The following is a 26,549-nucleotide window of genomic DNA, read 5'->3' as shown; positions in this document are numbered from 1 at the left end:
GCCTAAAAAAGAGAGAGAAAGAGCGAGAGTTCTTTGAGATAACTTAAAGAAGCTTTTTTAATTTTTATCTTCAATTATTTGCCAAAAATATAACATTGTTCACCTATCTTACTTCAAGCACTTTTTCTGTGTGTGTAAGGGTTTATGTCAACAATAAGAATGAAACTTCTTCTCTCCTTTAAGAGATTAAAAAGTTTTTTTTTTGGAGGAGGGGAGTTGATATTTACGAAGAACTTTTAGTTTTCTGCAAAATATTTATGTTATGAATATTATTTTTTAGAGAAAAGTGAACGTTGCTTATCTTCTTTATTCCCTGGAGCTAACCTGACTCAGTTGATAAAGGAAATTGCTTTGTTCACTTTAAAGATTTTTTGAGTGTCATGAAAGCATTTGCAAAACTTATGGTAGAAAACAAAAACAAACATATCAGCAATTCAGTTTGTTTTCTTTTAGTTTACAACGAAGAGTGAAAAACTGAATACAATTAAGCACATTCAACACTTCATGCGAGAATTCTTTTAGACAATTCTTATTAATATCTGCTAATGAAGCAATTAATTTTATTGTAAAAAATATTTTCTGACTAATATAGGAAAGAAATTCAAACTTAATCAAATGGTGCACGTCTTACTTTATTTTGCAAATTTGACTGTTGCTTTTTCTCTCTTTTTAGATTTAAATACATCTGAAAGAATATAAGGTTGAAAACTGCAAGTGAAATAAATAATAGTTTCAATAATTTCTTTCTAATTTTGCGTTAAGCAATTCTTAGTTTTGAAAATTTGGTCTGACGAAATTACTATGCATTTTCGAATTTAGGATGGAACATACATTAATTTCCAGCAATTAAAAAATGCTTTCTGGGGAGGGGGAATTAAAAAAAAATACTACAGAGAATAAGTTAAATCTGATTAATGAAAACGTATCCATGTAACAATGGAACACATTACTAGATATATGGACTGGAAATTAACATCTATATTCAAGATGAGATTTCAGTAACGCTACTGAGAGTAGGGAGCACACCTCGTGATTGCTAAACTATAAATATGTAAATGAATAGATGTAATGTACAGATGTAAATGAATTTCAAAAATGGTTAGTTACATTTTTGATAAATTCTTTCTGATTGTCAGACATAAAATCCATGCGTATATAGTAATTAAATGCTTACACGGGTTCTTTTTTTTTGTTGAATAAAATGCTAACACAATAATTGTTGTTAAAACATACTTACACATTGCCCTTAGAGTTATAACCCTGCTCATTCCTGTACCTTCAGCATTATTGGCATAACACTGGTAGCGCCCTCTATGCTTCTTTTTCACTTTTCTTATCAACAAACTCTTATAACTGAGTACTAGATCAGAGTCCTTGGGATTGAGGGGTCTCCCCTCGAACAGCCATCCAACATCACTCGAAGGTGGATTTGCCTTGACATCACAAATGAAACGAACATCATCACCTTCCAGAAATGAAGATTGTTGTTTGGTTGAACTCCTAATCGATAGCTGTACCATAGGGATGTCTAAATTAAATAATGATTATTTGAGCTACATTTATTTAGATAGTCTATATTTAGAAACATTTTTTTAATTATCAAAATCATACAATTATCATATCAAAAAAAATTTTTAATGTAAACATTTCAGGAAGTGGAGATAAAAAATAAAACATGAACACGAAGAAAATTACATAAAATGAAGTAAATGCTGATATACATCGGCTGGAGTAGTTTAAAATTATTGAAAAATTTGTTGCAATATTGGCATTACCAAAGAAATTTAAGTGATATTTTCTACACGAAGAAATGTACGGTGAATAGCTTGTATACAAAACAAATTTTAACTAAACTTAACCACTTCCTTCTCGCTCCCGAGAAAATGACGGGATGAGGTTTCGCCCTCTATTTCTCGCTCCCATGGTATTTCCGGGCTGGATTGTTCAGTAGTAACTTGCTAATAAGAATAAAAGTAATTCATTTCTTTTGTCCGGAAAACATTTTATTTCTCATTTTACACACCAGATGGCAGTATCAGGATATTTTTAGGATAATTGTAGATAGTTAGTTAATTTTAAACTAGATGTCAGCACTAATCAATTTTCAAAGATAAAAAAAATAGGCACTTTTATGACCGTTTTCTTGAAAATTAACCGATCGTTAAGGGGTTAATTCCAGTTTCACGAACACAATGTTTCCTGATATTTGAAAAATAAAACTCTATTCTTATGACCAATGGAAAATATATGCATTTGGTCTCGTGGCGATTTTCAGAATTACTTACAACTATTAAGAGTTATTTTTTTTCATATTAAAATATATAGAATGAGCTTGAACCCCTCCTTGGCGACGAAAAAGTTTTGCTGTTTTAATTTTAGACACTTTTCATGCTATTTTCTAATTTAATAGTTGGTAGTTGCTATTTTATAGTTCAGGTTGAAAGAGTGGAAGGTCTCAACAAAATTTGAAAATACTTATAACGCTTGGAAACTAAACTCACTAACTCGCTTGATTGCTATTTAATTGCAGTTTCTCGACATCTGCAATCGGAAATTTATTCAAAAGCAAGTATTATTTCGTTACAAATGTCAAAAGTTTCTGTTCTAACGTTCAAAGATGCAAATGGCTTAGATACGAAAATTACTAACACCACGAATCGCCAATTTCTGAATAGAAAGCGCGAGCGCTCTCTTCTTTATTATTTAATCTCATTTAAAATAAAAACGGAATCTTTATCTTTAATTAAAACTGTTTTGTTATATAAATTATTAAAATGAAAAAATTTTTATAGCGAAATCTCGCCACACATAATTTACCTGTTAAACAAGTAATTACGTATCAAAATATAGTTAAGTCAATACTTTCGTAATAAATAATTGGTTATTATACCCTGCTTTCTTTTTTTATCTTCTAATTATTTGCTTAAAATATTTTTATAGAATTGTAATGATTTTTTTCTTAATCATAACAAATGATGTTAAAAGCGATCTTTCATTGGTAATTAGCGTTTTGTTTGATATATTAAACATTAAAGAGGAATTTTCAATTTTTTTAAAATTTTATTTGATGATTTTCCCGTTTCTATGATAAATGTTAATGAGAAATTCTGGTTTTTAAAATTATAGTTTTCATTACTACACATTTAGCAAAACATACAAAACTGAAAAAGTAAATTATACCGAATAAATGTTTTTATCCGTTCATATGGTAACGGTTTACTGAAAATTCCAGTTTTCTAAACTATAAGTAACTATAAAGTAAGTGAAAGATTAAAATAAATGCCGCATAAACAAAACTTAATATAAAAAATTTAATAAGATGGATATGATAATTATGGTGATGATATATAGTATATAATTGTTGGTGATTTTCAAGAAACATGAAAAAAAGGCATATAAATACTGATAAAATATATAAATACTAATAAAGTATTATATAAGTTACTCTCAACCCGAAGATAAAATAGTTTTCTTGAAAAACTAAATATTTGAAATACATTTTTTAAATTATGTCTTCCAAATTTTCGGATCCATGAAAGAATAACGTTTACCTTAAAATCCATAATTTTATTTTTAATCTGTAAGTTTACATTAAAGGTATCTGCAGTTTTAGGAGTCTTTAAAAACAAAAACAAAAAATAAGTACCTTATTTCTAACTAATAGAAAATGCAAATGTTATACTATAAATTCTTCAGCTAATAGCAAATGTTATACTATTTTTACTTATTTTTTAGATTGCAATGACTTAAAGGGAAAAGAAGTTTAAATTAATGCAAATTATTCTTAAATTATTACATTCTAAAAAGTAATAATGTTTCGAATGTTTTATTATTGAAAAGAGAATACAATAAAATAGGCATCCGATGTAAAATAAATAAACCCTAGAAACTGGAGCGGTAATACATTATTGATTAAAAACTCCATTCGCTCCAAATATATACGAATTGTAAATAACAACAGTCCACGTGTTTCAAGTGTTCAAAAACAGGCACCCATTTTCAAAACTTGAATGAGAAAGAAAAAAGCAGTGATTTGAAATGTAAAGCATAAGGTTGCCAACGATGGAAAAATAGAAAAAATAAGGGTGAGAAACAAAACTAGAAAAACCACAGGAGCCGAGAGAGAGAAATAAAGATAAAAAACAAAACAAGAAAAACCACTGAGGGGCAAATCAGGAATAACCTCTCACTTACCGTGATTTTTCTTATTCAATCTTTATATTTTTATCCAGCCGACCGGTCTGTGTAGGGGGCAGGGAACTGTCCTTGCATCAGAAAGGTTCTGGGTTCAAATCCCGGTCAAGGCATGGATGTTTCTTTCTCTCTGTGTGTTCTATGTCATTTCTCCTTAGTGTATGTGAATGTGACTCATCCTGTAAACGGGTTTGTGGTTGAATGAATGGTGTGGCAGAAGTCGAATTATTGGCCATAGATGGCGCCACTAATAAACAAGAACAATCACACCCACTATGCCTAAACAGGCATGCAACAAAAAAGAAAAAAAAATTCCTCTCGACTACAGTAGTTTTTCTATCTTTGTTTCCCCCCTTCATTTTTCCATTTTCGGTGGCAACTTTACGTTATATATTTCGAATCACTTTTTTGTTTCTTCTCATTCACGTCTGGCAAGTCTTGAAAATGGGAGCCAGTTTTTAGGAGCTTAAAACATCTTGACTGTTATTTCCGGCTTGTATATTTCTGAAGAGAATGAAATTTTTAATCAAGTAATCGACATCCAATATTTAAGTAAAGTAATATAATTTAAAAGTTAAAAGAATTCTTACACGTTATATTGAGATGCCATCCATCTTCGAGAGCTGATCCACTCAGCAAAAAATTTTCCGTTCTGCAACGCAGGTACTTTTTGTGGTCGCTTCTGGATGGATAGAATGTCAAGATGCTGGTTGTTTGGTTCCCATCCATGGATAGTAAATCGGTGTGATTGGATAAAGGTTCGTTATCCAGGAACCAGGACATCCTAGAAGCAGGGCGAGATCCACGGGAATAACATCGAAGTTCAACTTTCCGTCCGGCCGTCAAGCTGATTCTTTGTGGTGTTAAACTGACACCTAGTGGCTTCACTGGTAATAGAAATGTAGTAATTTAAATTAGTAATAGAAATTAGTTACAGAAATTATGGTAATATGCAATACTGATAATAGAAATTAAAGTAAAGAACTAAATATACGTAAATAAGTTCACTTGGATTTACGCCATTGCGATAGACTTGGAAGCTTTAATTATTTCATACTTTTAGACTCAATATTTTATAATACCTTAATTTTACCTCTGCTTGTAAATGATAAGTCAACTTCGATTTAACAGCATTGTGAGCTGTATATTAATTTAATGATACAAAAAATTATAAAATTTATTCTGAGAAAAAAAATTCATGGTTAGTTATCACATTGTATAGTAATGATATTTCTGGAAAAAAACATATTTCTGTGAATAAAATACAAAGTGTACAAATGTCAGCCATTCATTTAGTAATGTTCACATTCATAAAGTAAAGCTTACCGGAAATTCCGGTTTTCAAAATAGTTCATATTATCATCTATTTATTAAAAGATATAAAACTGAAGGTAAATATAACCAAATAATTCGTTTTTATGCCAGTCTCTAAGGTATCATGATAAAATTACAGACTTTAACATAGATACCAAATTTTATCATATATATTATAAAACTGCATTTTATTGTTAATATTACCAAATCGCTTCGGTAAAATGTACCATGCTTTTTTGTGTTTCCTCTATGGTGAAATTTACCGTCTTCAGAAGCATGATAAGTTTTACCATATTTTGGTTGACCGTTATCTTTTTTCCTCAATGTAGATACAAGAAAAATTTTTTCCCTTTGGAGAATAAAACCATTATAACCTCAAAACTATGGATCCGATTGGTTAATTAGATTCAGTTTAAAAACTACATTGAAAATAGTAACTTACATTCCTAAATATCTGCATATAAGCTGCACCCTATTTTCCTCGATTCGTCTCCCTCTTAATATTTGTGGTCGTGCAATTTTTACAACTTACTATAAGGATGGTACTTAAAAAACTGTATCAGGTTTGAACTGTTTTTTTTCTTATGGATGTCCATTTTTTCGAAATTTTTTTTAAATTATCTGAAGACTACTATTATAATAAATGAGCTTTATTTAGTTACAGTTAATTAATAAGTTAAAAAGCAATTAGCAAACTTATTTTTACTTTGATTAATTCAATTGGGCTACTAAATGATATTAAAGTCATGTATAAAAAAATTAACTATATTAAGAAATATTCGATAGTATAACAAGACAGAAAAAACAAGATTATCATGAAAAATATTTTAAGGTGAAAATTTATTTAAACAGATAGCTGCAAAATATTTTATAATCTTTTCGTGAAAAGCATTAAATTCGTACAAGAAAAAATCCATTTAAAGGCAATTTCACCTTCTCTCTTTCATCAAAGTTTTAAATTTCTTTTTACTAAAAATGAAGAAATACATCGGTCGAAGAAATTCTTACAAAATATTTCTTTTAGAATCTACTTCCTAATGCTTATCAGTGCGCTCGGAGGACTTTTCACTATTCCTAAAATGACCATGTAGAAAAAGTCCCTTTTTTTCTTCTTCCCAGGATTATGAAAAAGTAAAGAGTCCAGTACGTGAAATGACAGGATTACGGCTTAAAATAAATGTCTTTCCACATAAAACTGCTACTTTATGAACACTTTGACCTGCGGATTTCTTTAAATCTGTCACTATACTAAGTTATTGGGCCCAAGATTATTTCTTTTAAGGGTTTAGCAAGATGTTTGTTTAGGTCTAAATAGGTAACTTGAAGGAAATTTCTTTGGACAAGACATTTTTTAAGATATATATGAAACTACAGAAAACAGCATGTGGGAGCATTATTTTGGTCATTTTAGTTTTTAGCTCAAGTAATGTTTAACTTAAAATTTATAGTTGTTTGACAGTTTGTACTTATTTTGAAACTGCCTCTTGGCGATGACTCTTATCCCTTGACATATTTTAGTAGAATATATTAAACGAAATAAATATATATATGCATATTTCTGTACAGTTTTATTAGCTCAAGCATCTGTAATGACAAAACTGCATTGCACTCGATATTGCTTTTTGTATTTCAGAAAAGAAAAGTTATTTAAAATACGAAAGAATAAATATGTCTGGGGGATCTGTTTTGGGATCTAAATCTTAAAAATTCTTTTAACGTATCTGACAACTGATTCTCTTACTTAATTTCACATTTAGACGGTTGTCGGGCAACCGAAGAGGGGGTGCCATCCCCTCTGCAGAGGATCAAAATTGTGATGGCACGTCTTCGGATCATCCTCGGGGATGGTTCCCAGACCGTCGCCAATAGCCCATTGAGCAGCTCTAGTGCGACATAAATAAACTACAACAACTACAACTACAACATTTAGACTATATGCCGACCAGGTGGTCAAGTGGTTAGCGAGCCTGACTGCGGAGCCGACGGTTACGGGTTCGAATCCCACTCAGGGCATGGTTGCTTCTCTTTGTGCTGTCCTCAGTTGTGTGATGTGTGAATGTGGCCTACCCAATGAAAGGGTATTTGTGGCAGTGTGGCGTGGATAATGCTGCTCGCCTCCGTGACTTTGGTTCACCGGTGCTCACTGGGTAACGATAAATGAGCAACACTTCCGGCATCTTCTAAGGCGAAGAAGAAAGTTCAGTCAATGCCGTTATTGAAAAAAAAAAGATTTAGACTATTTTCCAACATTAAATTAATATTAACATTAAATTGAAGCTTTCTGAATTTTTTTAAACTAATAAAAGTAAATAATTATAAATCTAATTTAACAGACGAAAATAATAGTTTATTGTTATTTCAATTTTAAAAAATCAATAAATTAACTAAAAAATAAAACATTAAAATAATAACACTAAAATAAAACTAAAAAATAATAACATTAAAATGAAGCTTTCTGAATTTTTTTAAACTAATAAAAGTAAATAATTATAAATCTAATTTAACAGACGAAAATAAAAATTTATTGTTATTTCAATTTTAAAATCAATAAATTAACTAAAAAATATTGCTTAGTATTATTTCTGAGAAATTAAGATAAATAAATTTCTAAAAAAACTGTCATTTTTTTAAGCATTCCAATATTGCATTTCCATTTTACGATATTAATACTACATTTTACTATATTAATTTCTGAAACTGTAATCAATTTAATTATTGATACTTATAGAATATCTATACTTAAAGAAAAACCCTTAAAGGTGAAATCAGCACCATTTATTGCTCATGTATGGCATGGAGCCTTAAATTAAGACGAGAACAGGAAACTCTGTGGTTGAGATTCTTTAAATATTTTTTGGCATGGTAAATTTGATTGAATTTTTTGATTTTGTACAGGTTTAGTGAATTATTAGTTACTTTGTTATTACAGGTTTTTATTACAGGTTTATTAGTTACTTTGGTAAATAAAACCACTAGAGACTTTATGATCAAAAAGTTTAAAAAAAAGTGAAAAAAGTTCCAATGTTGATTTCTTTTTGTTAAAACGAGGTTCATTTTTATTCAGCGAAGTACCTCAATATTATAGCATTGAAAAATTGTTAAATTATAATAAAATTGCCAAACTATTATTTATTACTGCAAAAATGTAAGTTTTTATCAATTGGAGTTATTAAAAATGAATTTTTTAGGAACTAGCTATTATTAGCTGAATTACACATTTGTTTAGTTAATTAATAAATAGTTTATCATTATTTTATCCAGTTTTTTTCTCATACGGGGACTATCATTTCGCTACATTAGACTGGATAGTCGAAAACCTACGGTTTATTTTAACTTAACTGGAGAAAAAAACATAATTGACTGCACTGAGCACGGAGAAAACAAAAATCTAATAAAAATACAGTACTGTATAACAATTCTGGTTAAAAAAAAAAAAGAAAAGAAGGCGTAATTCTGGAACCAGATTATACGGTTTCTAAACCATTTCCATTCATTTCAATACCANATGGCATGGAGCCTTAAATTAAGACGAGAACAGGAAACTCTGTGTTTGAGATTCTTTAAATATTTTTTGACATGGTAAATGGCATGGTAAATGGCATTGACATGGTTTTTTTCTCATACGGGGACTATCATTTCGCTACATTAGACTGGATAGTCGAAAACCTACGGTTTATTTTAACTTAACTGGAGAAAAAAACATAATTGACTGCACTGAGCACGGAGAAAACAAAAATCTAATAAAAATACAGTACTGTATAACAATTCTGGTTAAAAAAAAAAAAGAAAAGAAGGCGTAATTCTGGAACCAGATTATACGGTTTCTAAACCATTTCCATTCATTCCAATACCATTCGGTTTTGATAATTTTTCCGTTCATATGTTAACGGTTTACAGCAAATTCTAGTCTTCAAAATTATAATTCTTGTTACAACATACTTAGTAGAAAATACAAAACTGAAAAGTAAATTTAACTGAATAAACAGTTTTTATGCCATGTCTTAAGGAAGCATTATAAAACTATCACATTTACCACAATTACTAAATTTTATCATATATAATGAACCCATATTTTATTATTCATTTTACCAAAATCACTACCAAAGCGCTTCGGTCAAAATTATCGAGGCATTTGGTGTTCCCATAAATCCAGTAAACAGAGTAAATTTTTGCCTGTTCTGGGTGTTTTGACCACACTGGTTTTCTCAGTGTAAGACATGATTATGACTTAAAGGGTCTAGGCAGTTTTGATTTCATTGAAAATATTTCATTGCAGAAGATTTGTTTTTTTACTTTTAATAATTTATCTAAAATTTAGCATAGGTTTCTGAAATTTTTTTTAAAAACACTTTTTACTAAACAATACTAAAAATTGCTGTAATTTAATTTTCTTTGAACTAAAAATTTGAGAGACAAAAATAAAATTATGACTGGTGGTCAATTGGGTTCACGTTAACTTAACGTTATAAGTTACAAAGTTCATGTCAACGACTTGCAACAAGTTTTAGTAAATATATAAAGAGCCTTTTAAAAATCTTACATGCTAGAAAAAAACTTATAAATATAATTTTGTTTTTAAGATTTTCATTAAATAAAAATTTTTTAACAATAATATATGATCTAATTTGCAAATTCACGTGCCACTTTGAATATAAAGAACATGCTAAATCAAAATATTGAGCGCCCGGTAAAAATATTTGCATTTAGATAAGCAGATTTTAAGACAAAACAATGCAAAAATAACTTAAAACGAAATACTTAATTCCGCACAGTAGATTGCTGTTTAGAAAATGATTGTGTCACTTTCTTTTTTCAGTGAGAGGATTTCAATATTATGTCTATAACTTTAAAGATTTTTAATTTTCATCTATTTACTTCATGACAAATTACTCAGAATAGAACTAGTCATAACATACATTTTGTTAAATAAAAGAAATTAAATTTAATTTAGATTTACACTTTTGATCCTTTAAACATAAGTGAAAATGAAAATCTCCAGCAGTCATTTATAAACCAATTAAAATGATAAAATCAAGAATATCCTGTTTAATTTTTGATTGCCCTTTTCTTGATGTTAGGAACAGTAAGGAAACATTTAGATTGTAATATATATAGGGTCTACTTATTCCATACTTCAAGAAAAATATTAGTATATTGCGAAAAATTAAGGATTTCAGACAAAACCTTTGTAGCATCAAAACTGCAACTTAAAACAAGTTGATGAGATAATTAGATCAAAAGTTATTAAAGAATTCATTTTACTTTCCTTACACTATACTTTAATTGCACGCTATTCCCTTAGGTGCGATTATCTTCGAACTAAAAACAAACTTAACGACAGGTTTCAATTACACTTTCTACAAAAAAAGAGAAGTTAATTATCTTTACATTTGTTTATCTTAGATAAATAAAGATTAATTTATTAAAAAGAAACTCTTTTTAAAACTTATTTTCCCTCGTCCACTAAACTACTGCAAATCGCAAAACAAAAGAATGGCTGTATATTTATTTGTTTTAAGAGCATTTGCATGCCAGATTGTCAATATCAGTTTATTTACTTTGCTTACTATATTAGTTCGTACTCTCAGTTAACATTTGTGTTTAACTATCTCTCCCTTTGCGTCATTAATTAAACTCAAGCACTTTATTTGGTTATTCTTTATTAGAAAAGATTGGATTTGTAGATGCAACATTTGAATTAAAGAGAAAATTGTAAAAGGGGAACAAGGAAAGTAAAACAGAGGCATAAAACTAAATGCATCAGAGGATGGAATATATTTTGTTTTTGCTGAATAGTAAAACTGAAAAGTGAATTCCTGTGTGATTTCTCCGATTGCGCACGGTTTCTGTTGGAATGTCTTTAAGTTTATTTGCTGAAAAGTATTTTATTTATGTTTCTTGCTCCCCTGCTTTACCAATACAAATTCCCCTTTTGCGACTGAACGCAAATAGAGAAAATGTAACGGGAATAAATCTATTTATGGCTTTTTTTTTCCTCTCCACTGTTGATTTTTATACACAAAGTTATGCCTAAGGAATGCAGATGTGGGCACAATTCCCCGAACAAATTTTGCAAAAAGAAATAAGAATATAGCACGATTAATGCTGGTCTATAAAGTCATGTCATTTGGAGAAAATGTATTTGATAACTTGTAAATAGTTTGAGAAAAAATTTTAGAATACACTTAGGAACGAATATATTTGGAAATATATTAATAATAACTTTTTATAGTGTTATTTTTTAATAATTATCAATCTTAAATGTTAATTCCACACATTGAATAACTTTTATTTTCAATTACATTTTACTTCGCTTAAGAAACATATTAGTTGTAAAGTTAATTAAAAATTAAACTTTAGAAATGAAATTTATAATAAAAAAAAACTTTTAGAGGGATAGTAAAATTATAATTATTTGAATGCATTAATTTATTTACTTCAATGTGTATAATGGATTTGCTTTACTATAATTTATTTGCTTTGCTATAATTCGATACATATTTTTATTGAAATTACAAATATATTTTATGGTACCTTCTTCCCCTTACTAGCTCTTGTCCATCACTCTAAGTCAGTGCACAGAAAAAAATTAAGATGACGTTAAGGTAAAAAATATTGGCACTGTAATTGCAGCATGCGTAAAATCCATCTTTTACGTAAAACTTAATACCATAAATTTCGTAGATTTACTTAATTAAATAGATTCTGTGATTTTGCAAAAGTTACGGTATAGCAGATATTTTGTTCCGTAAATGTTACGGTAAAAAATACTGGCAGTCAGAGTGCCGCTACTTTTTAACGTAATTTGATCCGAATTTTTTTTTCAGCGTAGAATTATCATAGAGTCGTTTCATGAAATTTCCGGCTATTGTCAATAGACCAACTAAAAGAAAAAAAATCAAGAATTTCTATTATTTTTTTTATTTCTGATTGCTCCTCTCTTGATTTTAGGTACAGTGATGAAACATGAATATTTTGATATGCATGTGATCTATAATTATTCCATACTTTAAGGAAAATTTTATTGCATTGTACAAAATTAAAATTAAAAACACATATTTCTGATTATAACCTTGAAGCATTAAAATTGCAACTTAAAGCAACAAGATCAGATCATTAGATCAAAAGTTATTGGAGAATTCCTTTTAATTTTCTGTACACTCTACTTTCACTCTATTCCCTTAACTACGATTAGCTTTGAACATAAAACAAACTTATCGACACGTTTCAATTTCAATTTCTTCGAAGAAAAAAAAGAAGTTAATTATCCTTGCATTTGCTTTCCTTGGAAATATAAAGATTAATTTATTAAAGCAAATTTATTTTTATAAGTTATTTACTCTTGTACACTGAAAGCACAAACTACTGCAAATAGTAAAACTAAAGAATTGTTATATATTTATTTGTTTTAAGGGCATTTGCATGCTGGATTACCAATATCAGTTTATTTACTTTGCGTACTATATTAGTTCGTACTCTCAGTTAACATTTGTGTTTAACTATCTCTCCCTTTCGTCCTTAATTAGACTCCAGCACTTTATTTGGTTACTCTTTATTAGAAAAGATTAGTCTTTATTAGATTTACAGCTGCAACATTTGAATTAAAAAGAAAATTGTATAAATGGAAGAATGAAAATAAAACAGTGGCATAAAGCTGAATGCATCAGAGAATGGAACATATTTTGTTTTTTGCTGTATAGTAAAACTGAATTCCTGTGTGATTTCTCCGATTGCGCATGGTTTCTGTTGGAATGTCTTTAAGTTTATTTGCTGAAAACTATTTTATTTATGTTTCTTACTCCCCTGCTTTACCAATACAAATTCCCCTTTTGCAACTGAACGCATATAGAGAAAATATATCTAGAATAAATATATTTATGTCATTTTTTTTCTCCAACTGTTTATTTTTATATACGAAGTTATGCCTAAAGAATGCAGATGTAGGCACAATTCCGTGAACAAATTTTGTAAGAAGAAATAAGAATAGTACTTTTAATGCTGGTCTATGAAGTTATGTCATTTGGAGAAAATGTATTTGATAACTTGTAAATAGTTTGTGAAAAAAAAATTAGAATACACTAGGAACGAATATATATTGGAAAGATATTAATTTATTTCAATAGTGTTATTGCTTTTATTATCAAACTGAAATGGAATTTTCACACTTAAAGAAAATTTTTATGTACAATTACATTTTTTCTCTAAAAATATAAATTACTTGAAAAATAAACATAAAATCAAACCTTCAATATAAAAATTAATAAAAATCGATCCTCATGTTTCGCTACATAATTCAATAACCAATAATAATTTTAATATTGCTATGCTTTTGTAATTTTCTTTTGAATATTCTTTTGTCTTGAGGCTAAATATCTCAGACGGACTCTAAATAGGCATTTTAAACGGAAAATTTGCAAGAAAGTCAAGTAATTAAGGAGAAAACGTGAATTAGAGTTTCGCGTAATTAGGGAGAACGTAATTTAGAGAGAACATTAAGCTTAATGTATTTCTTATAGAAGACACGGTTTTGCGACATTTTTGCCAATTTGGCAATAATCTTGGCGACTTAGTGACCCTTTTTTGTAACAACGTAAGTTCTGGAAACTTCTAAGTAGGGGAAGCGATAGAATCAATGTTTACGGAGTTATGCGATAATTGTCTAGAGCAATGTTGAAAATTCCGGAGTTTCGTCGCCCAGTCTACATAAATAGAAATGTGTCTTGCAAAACAGATTACAAGAGACATATTTACAACATGTGTATTAGCCCTATTTTATACTATGCCTCTCCAGCCACAAAATCCTAAGAAGAATCACGGAAACAACCTGGTTCGTTAGAAATAATTCAATCTATAATGATCTAAATATTTAGAAATTAGATAATTACCCCCCAAAAATGAACGCATTCGTTTTTAGTAAAGCCACCAAACGCACTAAGTGTTATTAAAATCATATCTTTGATTTTGAAATAATTGACGCAAGTATAGAACTTATTCTTGACACTGCAATGCAATGATGGCGAATTAACCTCTGTGATGGAATATTATTTAAACACTTTAGCCCTTTTTCGATTTAAATTCTCAGCACATTACGATGAACTGTATTACTCTAACGTAGAAGCCATTCGGAGGGTGGGAGGGTTTTCGTATTTAGGGCATGATCTTATCATGTTTATTATTATCTTATCAATTGAGCTGCTGAAAAATCCTGAAGAGGATTGAGGGAAGTGTTGCATTTCAATGGTCCCATCCACTGTGGTCTTCGAGGAAATGAAATGGCAGACATTTTGGCTGAAAAAGGAACTTATATTCTTCAGAGATCTTGTAGAAATCTGTCCTTCCATTCCACTAAACTTGAAATAAAAAGAATCTTCAAACAATCGTTCCATTGTTTGGCATCTCGCGCAGCTGGAGATAAGTCCTGGAATGTGCTCTGTGGAACTCACAATGTTCCGGATTCACCCCCTGCTACTGCGGTAGCCATGTTTAGACTTTTGACCGGACATGATTGTCTACGTTCTCATTTATTTCACCTCAAGCTGACCACTTCATCAGATTGTCTTTTATGTAACTCCGGACAAGTCATGACTGCTGCGCATTTAGACACGTTCTCTGCACTAAAAGACTTTGACTGTATTGTTAAGAAGTACTGGAGAGCTAGACGCCTAATGACCTAATAGTCAATGGCTGGCATTTGTTTAATTATTATCTTATCAATGATTTACTTACGTAATATTCTCACTCACCCCTCTTCTCCTATCCTTATTCAATTTCGATGAAGGAGCAGATAGCCCGTTTGCTATACCCTAAATTTAAATCGGCAAAGCAGATTAATAGTCTGCTTCTTAGAGCTATAGTGTTCTGATCTGCGAGTCTCTAGTGAGTTAATTGAACCATCTGAGGTTTCAAATCCAGTGTTCTGAGGTGTTATTTGAGCTGCAGTTGAGTGATAGAAATAGTTTCAATTTCTGGAAGATTCAACGAATAAGTTTTAGGAGTTTTAAAGACTGTTTCATTCATCTCCAATCAGAATGAATCCCTGTCTCATCATTTTTCTTGTTCTTTTATTTATATCAATGTTTAATTTAATACGTATTAACATGAATGAAATGTACCATTAATCCTTTTGAACTGATAGAAGAATAAATACGGAAAATCGTTATTAAAGCGGAAAATCTGATAGCAATATAGGAGAATTACTCGTCTAGAAAACGGCACAACCTTACTTAGAATATTGTTTAACAATGAAATTCGTTTCTCTCTCATGTAGCACTCCATTTTTAATAACGCTGAGCTAACAGTTGAAAATTTGTCTTTTTTTGTTGGCAACATTATACATCAAACAGACACATTTTTCAAATCGTTCTAAAATTTTCGGATTGCTTTTAAAATGAAGTAATATTACTCTTTGCTTATCCATTGGAATGAAGTGATATGCGAGAAAAGGACGAAAAATTAAGCATTCTGGGAAAATTCTATTGCTGCATTATTAACCAAACATAAAGTTTTAAGAAATCTAAAATATTATCTTAGCTGCCGATTAAACTCTAATATCAATAGTTGCAAATAAACAATGTTAGTGTATTTGAAGGTATAATAATGAATACGCATAAGGAAATTTGCGGTTGTAAAAAACTTAACCAATCTAGCACCATTTCTGACAGAAGCATTGCTAATGGGCTATTAACGGCAATCTCAAGAGTTACGCTTTTGGATCTCATGGTTGAACTGCTGTGCTCATTTCACAGTTACAAATAAGCAAATTTTCTACCAGAATCCATTTATGGCCATTTACTGGAAATGGTTTTTGCTTATTTTTATTGATCTCTATTTTAGCTATGCAAATCCCCATTTATTTCTGAACGTAAGCATGGAAAATGTAGCTAAAATAGATTTATATATTTTTTATGTCTTGAGATTGCAGCTAAATCCTGAGAAATTTCACGCGAAGAGTAAAATGAATACATAATTTATTGGGAAATCATTAGTAGTATTTAGTGAAAATCTGTTACTGGAGAGCTTTTGCGTTTCGTTACAGTTTCCGTTAACTTAAACGCTAATTAAGCGCATGATGTCGATTCGTTTCTCTTTCTTATAGCACTCCACTTTTAATAACGTTGAACTGACAGTTGAAAATTTGTCTTTTTTTTGAAAGAAAGTCTTTTTTTGATTTGCCTTTTCCTTTTTTTTTTTTTTTTTTTTTNTTTTTTTTTTTTTTTTTTTTTTTTTTTTTTATTAGAAACACCAATTTACCAATTAGTGTTTCTTAATAAAAAATTGGTAGGCGTAATATTGTAAAAGACTACCATAATATTCTAAAAGACTACCATAATATTGTAAAAGACTACCATAATATTGTAAAAGTCTACCATAATATTGTAAAAGACAACCATAATAACGAATTTTCAGAAAAGATTTAACCATAAATATGTCTTAAGAAATTACAAGCCTCTGTGTTTTAACTTGATATAATTTTGTAATATCATAATTTGAGTACAATGTAGTTTTATGTTTGATAAATTTAAATATTTAACTCGATGTAATAAAAATCATCCTTTTTTTAGAATATTTCTGAATTTCTTTTTTTATATTTATCTTAAACTTGCTGAATTTTTTAATACAACAGATAAGAATTATTGATCATATTTTAATAAGGTGCAAAGCGTAAATAAATTCTTCCAAACATGCACATTTTATTATTTTTAGCCAACTAACACTTATAAGCAATATTAGAGAGATTTCGCACTTTCACGTTAGCTCCCGTGCGTAAGAGTGAATGTACTGCGCATTTTCGCATTTATTTTAGATATAAAGACAAAGCTACAAACATGCTGTTAAATGTTGTTCTATTTCAAGCCTTCCTTCAAACTAAAAACATGGACATAGAATGCGTGTGAATTTTAAGAAATGTATTGATGAAATTTAGAAATTAATCATGGGATTTTACAACAATTGGTTCATTCAATGAAAAAATAATTTTATTGGTTTTTGTTTAACATTATGGCTGTCAAATTGCACTAGTTCCATAAGACACCAGATATATTTTAATTATTTTAAAATTATAAATTATATTTATCTTAATTACACAATTTAGTTAAAAGCAGTTAGATAATCAGTAGAAGATTAATAATATTTTTTAAAAAATATTGTTAATAATAATAATAATAAGCTGCATTCTTTATTGTTGAATTCAAGAAAATCCATAATCAACCAAAACCTTTTGNTTGCTGAATTTTTTGATGCAACAGGTAAGAATTATTGATTATATTTTAATAAGGTGCAAAGCGTAAACAAATTCTTCCAAATATGCACATTTTATTATTTTTAGCCAACTAACACCTATAAACAACATTAGAGAGATTTCGCACTTTCACGTTAGCTCCAGTACGTAAGAGTGAAGGTACTGCGCATTTTCGCATTTATTTTAGACATAAAGACAAAGCTACAAACATGCTGTTAAATGTTGTTTTCTGTTCAAGCCTTCCTTCAAACTAAAAACATGGACATAGAATGCGTGCGAATTTTAAGAAATGTATTGATGAAATTTAGAAATGAATCATGTGATTTTACAACAATTGGTTCATTCAATGAAAAAATAATTTTATTAGTTTTTGCTTAGCATTATGGCTGTCAAATTGCACTAGTTCCATGAGACACCGGATATATTTTAATTATTTTAGAACTATAAATTATATTTATCTTAATTACACAATTTAGTTAAAAGCAGTTAGATAATCAGTAGAAGATTAATAATATTTTTTAAAAAATATTGTTAATAATAATAATAATAAGCTGCATTCTTTATTGTTGAATTCAAGAAAATCCATAATCAACCAAAACTTTTTGCTCGCTGAATCGCAGTTTTATGTAGAGTAAAGAACCTTGAATCGTATGCCCACAGCTTTAAAGAGGTAATCTACGCCCTATGTAAATGTTTGTTTTGATTTTGTGGTCGAAGTTAAAAGAATATACCACTACGTTAGCATTGTTAAATCATGGATTTTTGAAAAAATCTCTTATTTTTTCTTAAGTTTGATATTTTTTAACGGGGGCATGCGCAGTTACTTGAAATATTACGAGAGCGTGCGGAAGCTAATTTACTTAAATCTGCTAAATGCGCCTAATAATAAAGAATTTTCACTGTTTTACGCATCATACAGCACGCTCTCATTAGCGATATTTCTATCCAGCGGCCATTAACCACCCGCTTTCCTAATTGGCACTTTCTTAAATAAAAGAAAACTTGATTCTTGATACTTTTTTCTAGTTCAGGTTACAATTTTTGAAAGAATATAACAGGGACCATCCACAACCAAAATAAAAATATCAACAACAAAAAAATAGTGCGTGGCAACCCTCCGCGCGGAAGAAGTTAAACTTCGTAACCTGCGACGTTAATTGTAGAAGAATCAGAATTTTGTAAACGATTTTAAACTAACTTCCCGACTAGCTACAGACTTCAAATTTGGCACATAGTTCAGAATTGGATGACAATGCATGAAAATAAAGAGAAAAAAGACATACAAAGTAAATTTAAATTAAAGAAAAATTAATATTTTCGCGATTGTNTTAATAATGTATGTGAATGCGTCATAATGTAATTTCAGAAGAGAAAACATAACAATTAATTGATATTCACAAGAGACGTACCTTGACATAACCTTAAATCCGTCGCATTGTCCGAGGGGTTGTTTTCACTCATTTTTTACAATTGTTATCCATTAAGTTTGAAAATAAAAAATACTACCCTATACCCTATTAAATTATATATGTATCAAATCAAACAAAAAAAATATTTATAGAAAAACAATAATTTTATGACTTTTATTATTTTTATGCTAGTGAGAACCAAAACAATATGGAAATGAATGAGGGAAAACTGGATCCTACCACGTGATTTTCAGGCCAATACAAATGTAGCGTTAAACGTTTAACGCAACCTTGTTGGAAGTCACATAAGAAGTATAACTTCAAAAAAAAAAGAGAGAGATCTAGTCGTTAAAAACAGCTGATTGTAAATTAGCCTCTCATATGAGTTGAAATAACTCGCGGACTCTCGTGAAGAGTTGAAATAACTCGCAGGCTCTCGTGAAGAGTTAAAATAACTCGCGGGCTCTCGCATATACCAGTGCCCATGAAGTGATGTCTACACAAAAATTATAAATGCCCTTGTTTTGCTGAGCATAATTAAATCACTTTCGATTTTTAGTATTTAGCACAAAATTGCATGCAGTTTTAATCTTTATTTTGATATGTGAAAAATATTTTTGTTTTTTTTAATTTCTCTTTACTGTATCATTCTTTAATAACTAAAATGTTTTTATCTGTTTAATAAAGACATCAATTGCATACTATTATTTCAATTCTTTTTTAAAAATGGCCTCATTAAAACCATAAAAATTTATGACTAACTAGTCATGGTTTGTTAATAAAATATAACTAGTCAGTCTCCCATTTTTAATGTTAAAATAAATTTCGAAAAAACTAGTTTAGATATGCAAGTCGAAACTCATACTTCACGCGCATGCAGACAGATTTTTAAATACGTGTCTTTTGTTTTCGAATCTTTTGAAGTTTTTAATGTATCACTTAATATTTTCGAAATGAGACGAGAAGCTTATGACCTTAATTTCTTATCTTACTATTCTTGTCGTGAAAAATTAATGATTCTTTTCAGTTGAATTAACAATTAATGTTGTTTTCCAAGTAAACAACAATGAACTGATTTATTGACAATTTTTACAGCCATATTTCTTTCTGTAATAATTAAATAAAAAGTCCAAAAAGATTTATTATAGCTACAACTGTTCTTAATTGTTTTTTATATGTTAAGGGAGTTGAATTGACTCTGCAGTAATATAGATCCTGAACCTTTTATTCTTGACATACGTCTAAGTGCGTATCAAAGAAAAATAAGTTGGTTTAAAATACGACATCAAAGAACTAAGCTTAATACAAAAAAATATGATCAAGAAAAATACCACATAATTTGATTTTGTTTTATAAACTACTGTAATTACATTAAATAAAAAAAAACTAAGAAACGAAGCAGTAAGATTTTATTTGATGAAAAAAAAATTTCATTCACATCATAAATTAAAATGCTTTTGAAGCGAAGGAAGTTTTTAATCAAGTTATACAATAATTAATATTGTATTGGGAAAGAAAATAGCTGATGAATAATGATTCACTGCAGCACTTTAAAAAAAAACTTTGCTAATTTTTTATTCATTTGGAATGTGCTTTTCTAAAATAAATAAATAAAGATAATTGAAAATTTGGCTTAAAATTTAACAGTGAAAGAACACCTGTTGTGATATATTTATTTTCTTAAATGCACACCTGATCTATGTGCTATGACCGCAGCTTCTACACAGATTATTACACATTAATATAAAATTGATATAGTTTTCAGTGGCAATTGAAATTTATTACACGAGTAAGATTGCAAATACAACTTAAACCTTTTTTGATGTTCACTTAAACTTGTTTATGCACATGTATAAGCCCAAAGCTCATGCACTGAACCCAATTCATTAATATAAAATTTATATATTCTTTCAATGCTATTTGAATTTGATTCTGTAATCAAAACTCTATTTGGATTTGTATACTCGAAACTTGTTTGTACCAGTAGCTAAGCCTCAACTCATACAAAGTATACATCACATTAAAATAAAATTAATATATATTTTCGATGACATTTAGAACTAATTCTGTAAGTAAGATGACAAATGCTACCTAACATTTATTGTAAACTCTGAAACAGACCTTTGCCAATGCACAATCAACTACTCCTACAAAAACTTCAGTACATTAATATAAAATTAATGTATTTTTTCAATGCCATTATTTAATTCTGTAAGTATCAATAAGATCGTATATTTTGTATACTTCATCATTTTTGTAACTCACACACAAACCAAAATTAATATATTTTTTTCAATGCCCTTATTTAATTCTGTAAGTAAAATCAATAAGACCGTATATTTTGTAAACTTGAAAAATGTTTGTGCCAGTGGCTAAGCCTTTAACTCACACACAAACCAAAATTAATATATTTTTCCAATGTCATTATTTAATTCTATAAGTAAAATCAATAAGACCGAATATTTTGTATACTTGAAAAAGGTTTGTGCCAGTGGCTAAGCCTTTAACTCACACACAAACCAACACACAATCACACACAAGGTCGTTTGGAATAATTCACTAAGTAATATGATGTATACAACTTGACATCTATAGCTTACTTCGCAAACCCGTTTGTGCTAGTGTATTAGCCCACAACTCATACTATGACCTCAGCACATTAATATATAATTAACATATTTATTCAATGTCTGTCATATTTTATTCTGTAAGAAACTTCAATGACATCGTATTTATAGTATACTCGAAACTTGTTTGTGCCAGTGGCTAAGCCCTCAACTCACACACAAACCAACAAGGTCATTTGGAATAATTCACTAAGTAATATGATGTATACAACTTAACATCTATAGCTTACTTGGTAAACCTGTTTGTGCTAGTGTATAAGCCCACAAGTCATACTAAGACCTCATCACATTAATATAAAATTAACATATTTATTCAATGTCATTCGGATTTAATTCTGTAAGCAACTTAAATGAGATCATATTTATAGTATACTCGAAACTTGTTTGTGCTAGTGGCTAAGCCTCAACTAACGCACCGACCAACTACGTCGTTTGGAACTAATTCTGCAAGTAAAATGATGTATACATTATAACAATTATAAAGTAAGTTATCAATTTAACACTTATAACTTACTCTGAAACCTGCTTGTGCTAGTGTATAAGCCCACAGCACATTAAGATAAAATTAACATATTTTTTCAATGTCATGTGGATTTTACTGTGTAAGCAACATTAATAAGGTCGCATTTATAGTATACTCGAAACTTTGTGTCAGCGGCATAGCTCTCAACGGACACGCAGACTAACATCGCATTAATATAAAATTTATATTTTTTCCCAAAATCGTATGAACCTAATTCTGTAAGTAAGAAGACAAATACGACTTAACATTTATTGCGCATCCTGAAACCTGTTTGTGCCAACGTCTAAGCTCACAACTCATCCACAGACATAAAAAAAAACTTATTATTCAACCATGAGAAACAGACACCTTCATAAAGCCCTCGTAAACCCACAGAAAAAAAAATATCGCAGCATATAAACAGAAAATAAAGCACACATTCCTATCCCGACACTTCTTTCTGTTTTTCCACACCACTTGCGCCAGTCGATCCGTTTATTTACTCCCACTTGCCTCCAAAGAAAAGTCCCATTACAAGACCTCTTCTATAGTACGTTTACTGAAACGGACATAATGTACCTTCCATTCCAGAAACTATGGCTAGAAAAGGAAAACTTGCGGTTGGATAGTCTGTAATAGCTAAGAAGGTGGAGGGTGCTTTTTTATGCCCGGATGGAACTTATCCCAAAGTGACATAGGATATACCCTTCACTCGAAGATAAATTCTTCGCCCCATTGGAAATAGAATTCTTACCTTTCCTTTAAGCGTTCGATAGCAAAAGTGGCACTATTAGAAACCTGTATAACTCGTTATGTCAGTAGCAATAAAGAGCGAAGTGAGCTAAAAGCAGCTTATTGGAATGTAATAAGCGAGCCGTCCAGCAAATAAGAGTTTATTTATCAATTAGTGTTTATATTGTGTGTTTTTTTCCATCTTGGATGTACAGTAAGGTTTCAGTTGTTTTTTACTTGTTACAATGTTAGTAATATAACCATTTTCCTTATTTATGTACACTTACTGTTTTGTTTTTGTTTTTTGTTTTTCCTGAAGGCAATAAGGTTTCATTTGCTTACTAATATGATTGTAATAAGAATGAATGCATATATCGATATATATTTAATAATTTTCAATTTTTGCATTGTGTCTGAATTATTTATAACATGCAAATAAAAATATACTGTTTTTGAATTAATTTTTGCGCATGAATAAAACTTTGAAATGAAAAGGGCAGTAAAATGAGCAAAAATAAAGAAAATGACAGTAGAAATAATTTTTAAAATATAGTATTTTGAATATTATTTTAAATATATAACAATAATATAAGTTAAAAATAATGTAAAAAAATCTTTATGCTTGAAGTGGTTGAGTAAAAAAAACATATTTTAGAGAAATATTACATTTTATTCTGCAACTGAATTCATACATTTATTTTATTTTATTTTTTTATTATCTGGCATTTTTTAGTAATTTTTGAAGTTAAGCTATTTCATAAATGCATAAAGAGATTTAAAATAAATCTTTCCAAAAGCTTAAAAGGGCTAAGTGAGTGAGATAAAATATTGAATACTTCTCTTTTTTTAAAAAAAAGTAAGAAACCATTTAGGTTTAAAAATTAAATATTTAATCTCATTGTGTGCTAAAAATGTTCAGATTAGCGTACACTTTAGTCTATTATATTCATAATAATAATCTGAAAAAGTATAAGTATTATAAGTACAGTAATAGATAAATTTATACGTACTGCGATTATATTTTAAACAGGCACATTGATGATTAAAAAACTAAGACATTTAAAGGTTCTGGTTTTCATAACGATTTTTGCTTTTTGCTCAAATCGCATTTCTGAAAATTTATTTTAATTTAGGTTTAAAAATATCTATATAAATAAATTTCAAATATGTACTTAAGTAAAAGGTCATAACTTGACTGTGTTTTGAACTGTGACATTACTGATCAATCATAGTCAAACTTGGACGCTTAATTGTTCAGACTTTAATTAAAATTAAGCCTTTTTATGACTATGAGAGATTTTCAATATTTTAATTGGAGTTAAAAACAGCTATAAAAATATAAGCATTTCAAATGTATGCGAGTTTAATTTGTCAGGCCTTATTTAGAATGTTTTTGACGTACGCCTGTTTAGGCAGAGGGGGTGCGATTGTTCTTGTTTTCCAGTGGCGCCATATATGGCCAAGAATTCGACTTCTGTCACACCATACGTCGCTCCCGTTTATAGNTATACCTTTACTGCCCGAAAGCAGTCAAAATGACTGCATTGTGAAACAATAACTAATTTGTAATGAAATTTGTTTAAAATTAACTTTTAATATTTTTTATATTATTTACAGTTATATAACAAGTTATTAGTAAATATTAACAATAAAAAAAATTATATGTTGTACAAAAAGTCACAAAATTCTAAGAAATTGTGTCATCATATGCATCATTGTTTTTCTAATTGAAATTAAAAAGCAGTCTAGCGTTAAAGGCACAGGTCTTTTTTATAGTGAATTGTGATTTTCCTCAATTCGCATAAAATTTCCGAAAATTTATCTTAATTTAGGTTCAAAAAATATCTATATAAATAAATTTCAAGTATATACTTAGGTGAAAGGTCATAACTTGACTGTGTTTTGAACTATAACAAAATTGATCAAACCATAGTCAAACTGGGACGTTTAATAGTTCAGACTTTAATTAGAGTTAAGCCTTTTTATGACTATGAGAGATTTTCAATCTTTTAATTGGAGTTAAAAACAGCTATAAAAATATAAGCATTTCAAATGCATGCGAGTTTAATTTGTCAGACCTTATTTAGAATGTTTTTGACGTATGCCTGTTTAGGCACAGGGGGTGCGACTGTTCTTGTTTTCCAGTAACGCCATCTATGGCCAAGAATTCGACTTCTGCCATATCCATACATCGCACCCGTTTATAGGGAGGACCCATTTATGTATCTATTCATACATCAACAGATCGTAATTTTGATCTGAATCAAAAAACTCAAAGTAACCTTGAAATATATTAACAATTGTAAGAAGAAAAATTTTTTTTAATTAAAATTTATTTCGTTAATGCCTATGATTGAAATTTAAATGTATAAAATTTTAAAATGTAAGAAAATACTCTTATTTATTTTGCAAAAGAGCAGAAAATAAATCGATAGATCAAAATTTCACGATTTTAACCTTTGTTTAATTTTAAAACTATGACAATCCTTTAGTAATTTCATTCTCAGTTTCGGAAACTACATTAGCTATTCACATATACATTCATAACATAAATAGTTCCCTTCCTCCTTGCCTTACTGGCTAGTAGTACTTTAAAATAACTCCAGAAAGACTGCAGAAGTTTAAGCTTGAAATATTTCGAGATAGAACGTTGGAGTGTTTAGGAATCAAGTAGCCGAAACTTACGTATACCGATAGAAACTCATAGAGAACGAGATATCAAAGCAAGCAGACAGTACATCGATGTCACAATAATTATAGCCTTCGAATATTTATAGCCTCCAAATATAAGTTTGGGTGCACTATTTTTTTGTAAATCGAACACAAATATTAAACTTAGTTTACAGAACACATTTTCTTTAGAACCGTTTGAGAACTTTTTAATTTTAATTACCTCTCAATACCATAAGTATTCGTATCGTCTATCACAGATGATACTTAGAAAATGAATAATGCTTGATATGAAAGAAAGGATACTGCATATACTACTCGAATTGTCAATTCAATGACAACTTTTATATTCAAAATTAGTTTTCAAAAGAGCCGCTCCTCATTGCCCATTTTTAGGATATTGCGACTCTGGAAGGTGTTTCATGAAAATGCAGTTTCAAATTAAAGAATACATTAATTTATTAAAGAATACAATATTTAACTTCAAAAATTTTGATTCTTTAGAGAAAAACTTTTCAAAAAATTCCAAACAAAAATTAACCATTTCTTTCGACCATTGCGCTACAAATACTTGTTTTTTTTTATCTAAAAAGTAACGAAGAAATAAGTAAAAGTACTAAATTTATGAAATAAACGAAGAAATAAGTAACAGTACTAAATTTATGAAATAAACGAAGAAATAAGTAAAAGTACTAAATTTATGAAATAAAGGAGTACATTAAAAGTATCTATTATTTACTTTTACATTCGTTTTAAGTAATAAAAATTATGAAAATTTGTAACAGGTAACTATTTTTTGCTTTAGAAAAGGTTTTAAAAAATTCCAGGAAGAAAAAACAATGATTTATTCTGACATTTTCGTT

General features: G+C 29.2%; 1 protein-coding gene across 2 annotated transcripts in view; it reads right to left on the bottom strand.

The window, feature by feature from the left end:
- LOC107440764 (nephrin-like) overlaps window positions 1-26,549 on the bottom strand; it is a 194,984-nt gene that overhangs the window by 73,899 nt on the left and 94,536 nt on the right. For both annotated transcript variants that reach the window (XR_011636201.1, XM_043044524.2), the window contains exons 6-7: window positions 4,785-5,081; window positions 1,238-1,528 (exon numbers count right to left, since the gene is read on the bottom strand). Coding sequence is in view for 1 of the 2 variants with exons in the window: in XM_043044524.2 (XP_042900458.1) it covers window positions 1,238-1,528; window positions 4,785-5,081 (588 nt within the window). In the remaining variant the exon portion in view is untranslated. The remainder of the gene's footprint in view (window positions 1-1,237; window positions 1,529-4,784; window positions 5,082-26,549) is intronic.

The sequence above is a fragment of the Parasteatoda tepidariorum genome, chromosome 2 (genome assembly GCF_043381705.1).
Source record: "Parasteatoda tepidariorum isolate YZ-2023 chromosome 2, CAS_Ptep_4.0, whole genome shotgun sequence".
Classification (NCBI taxonomy): domain Eukaryota; kingdom Metazoa; phylum Arthropoda; class Arachnida; order Araneae; family Theridiidae; genus Parasteatoda; species Parasteatoda tepidariorum.
This window is presented reverse-complemented; position numbering and strand designations above follow the sequence as displayed.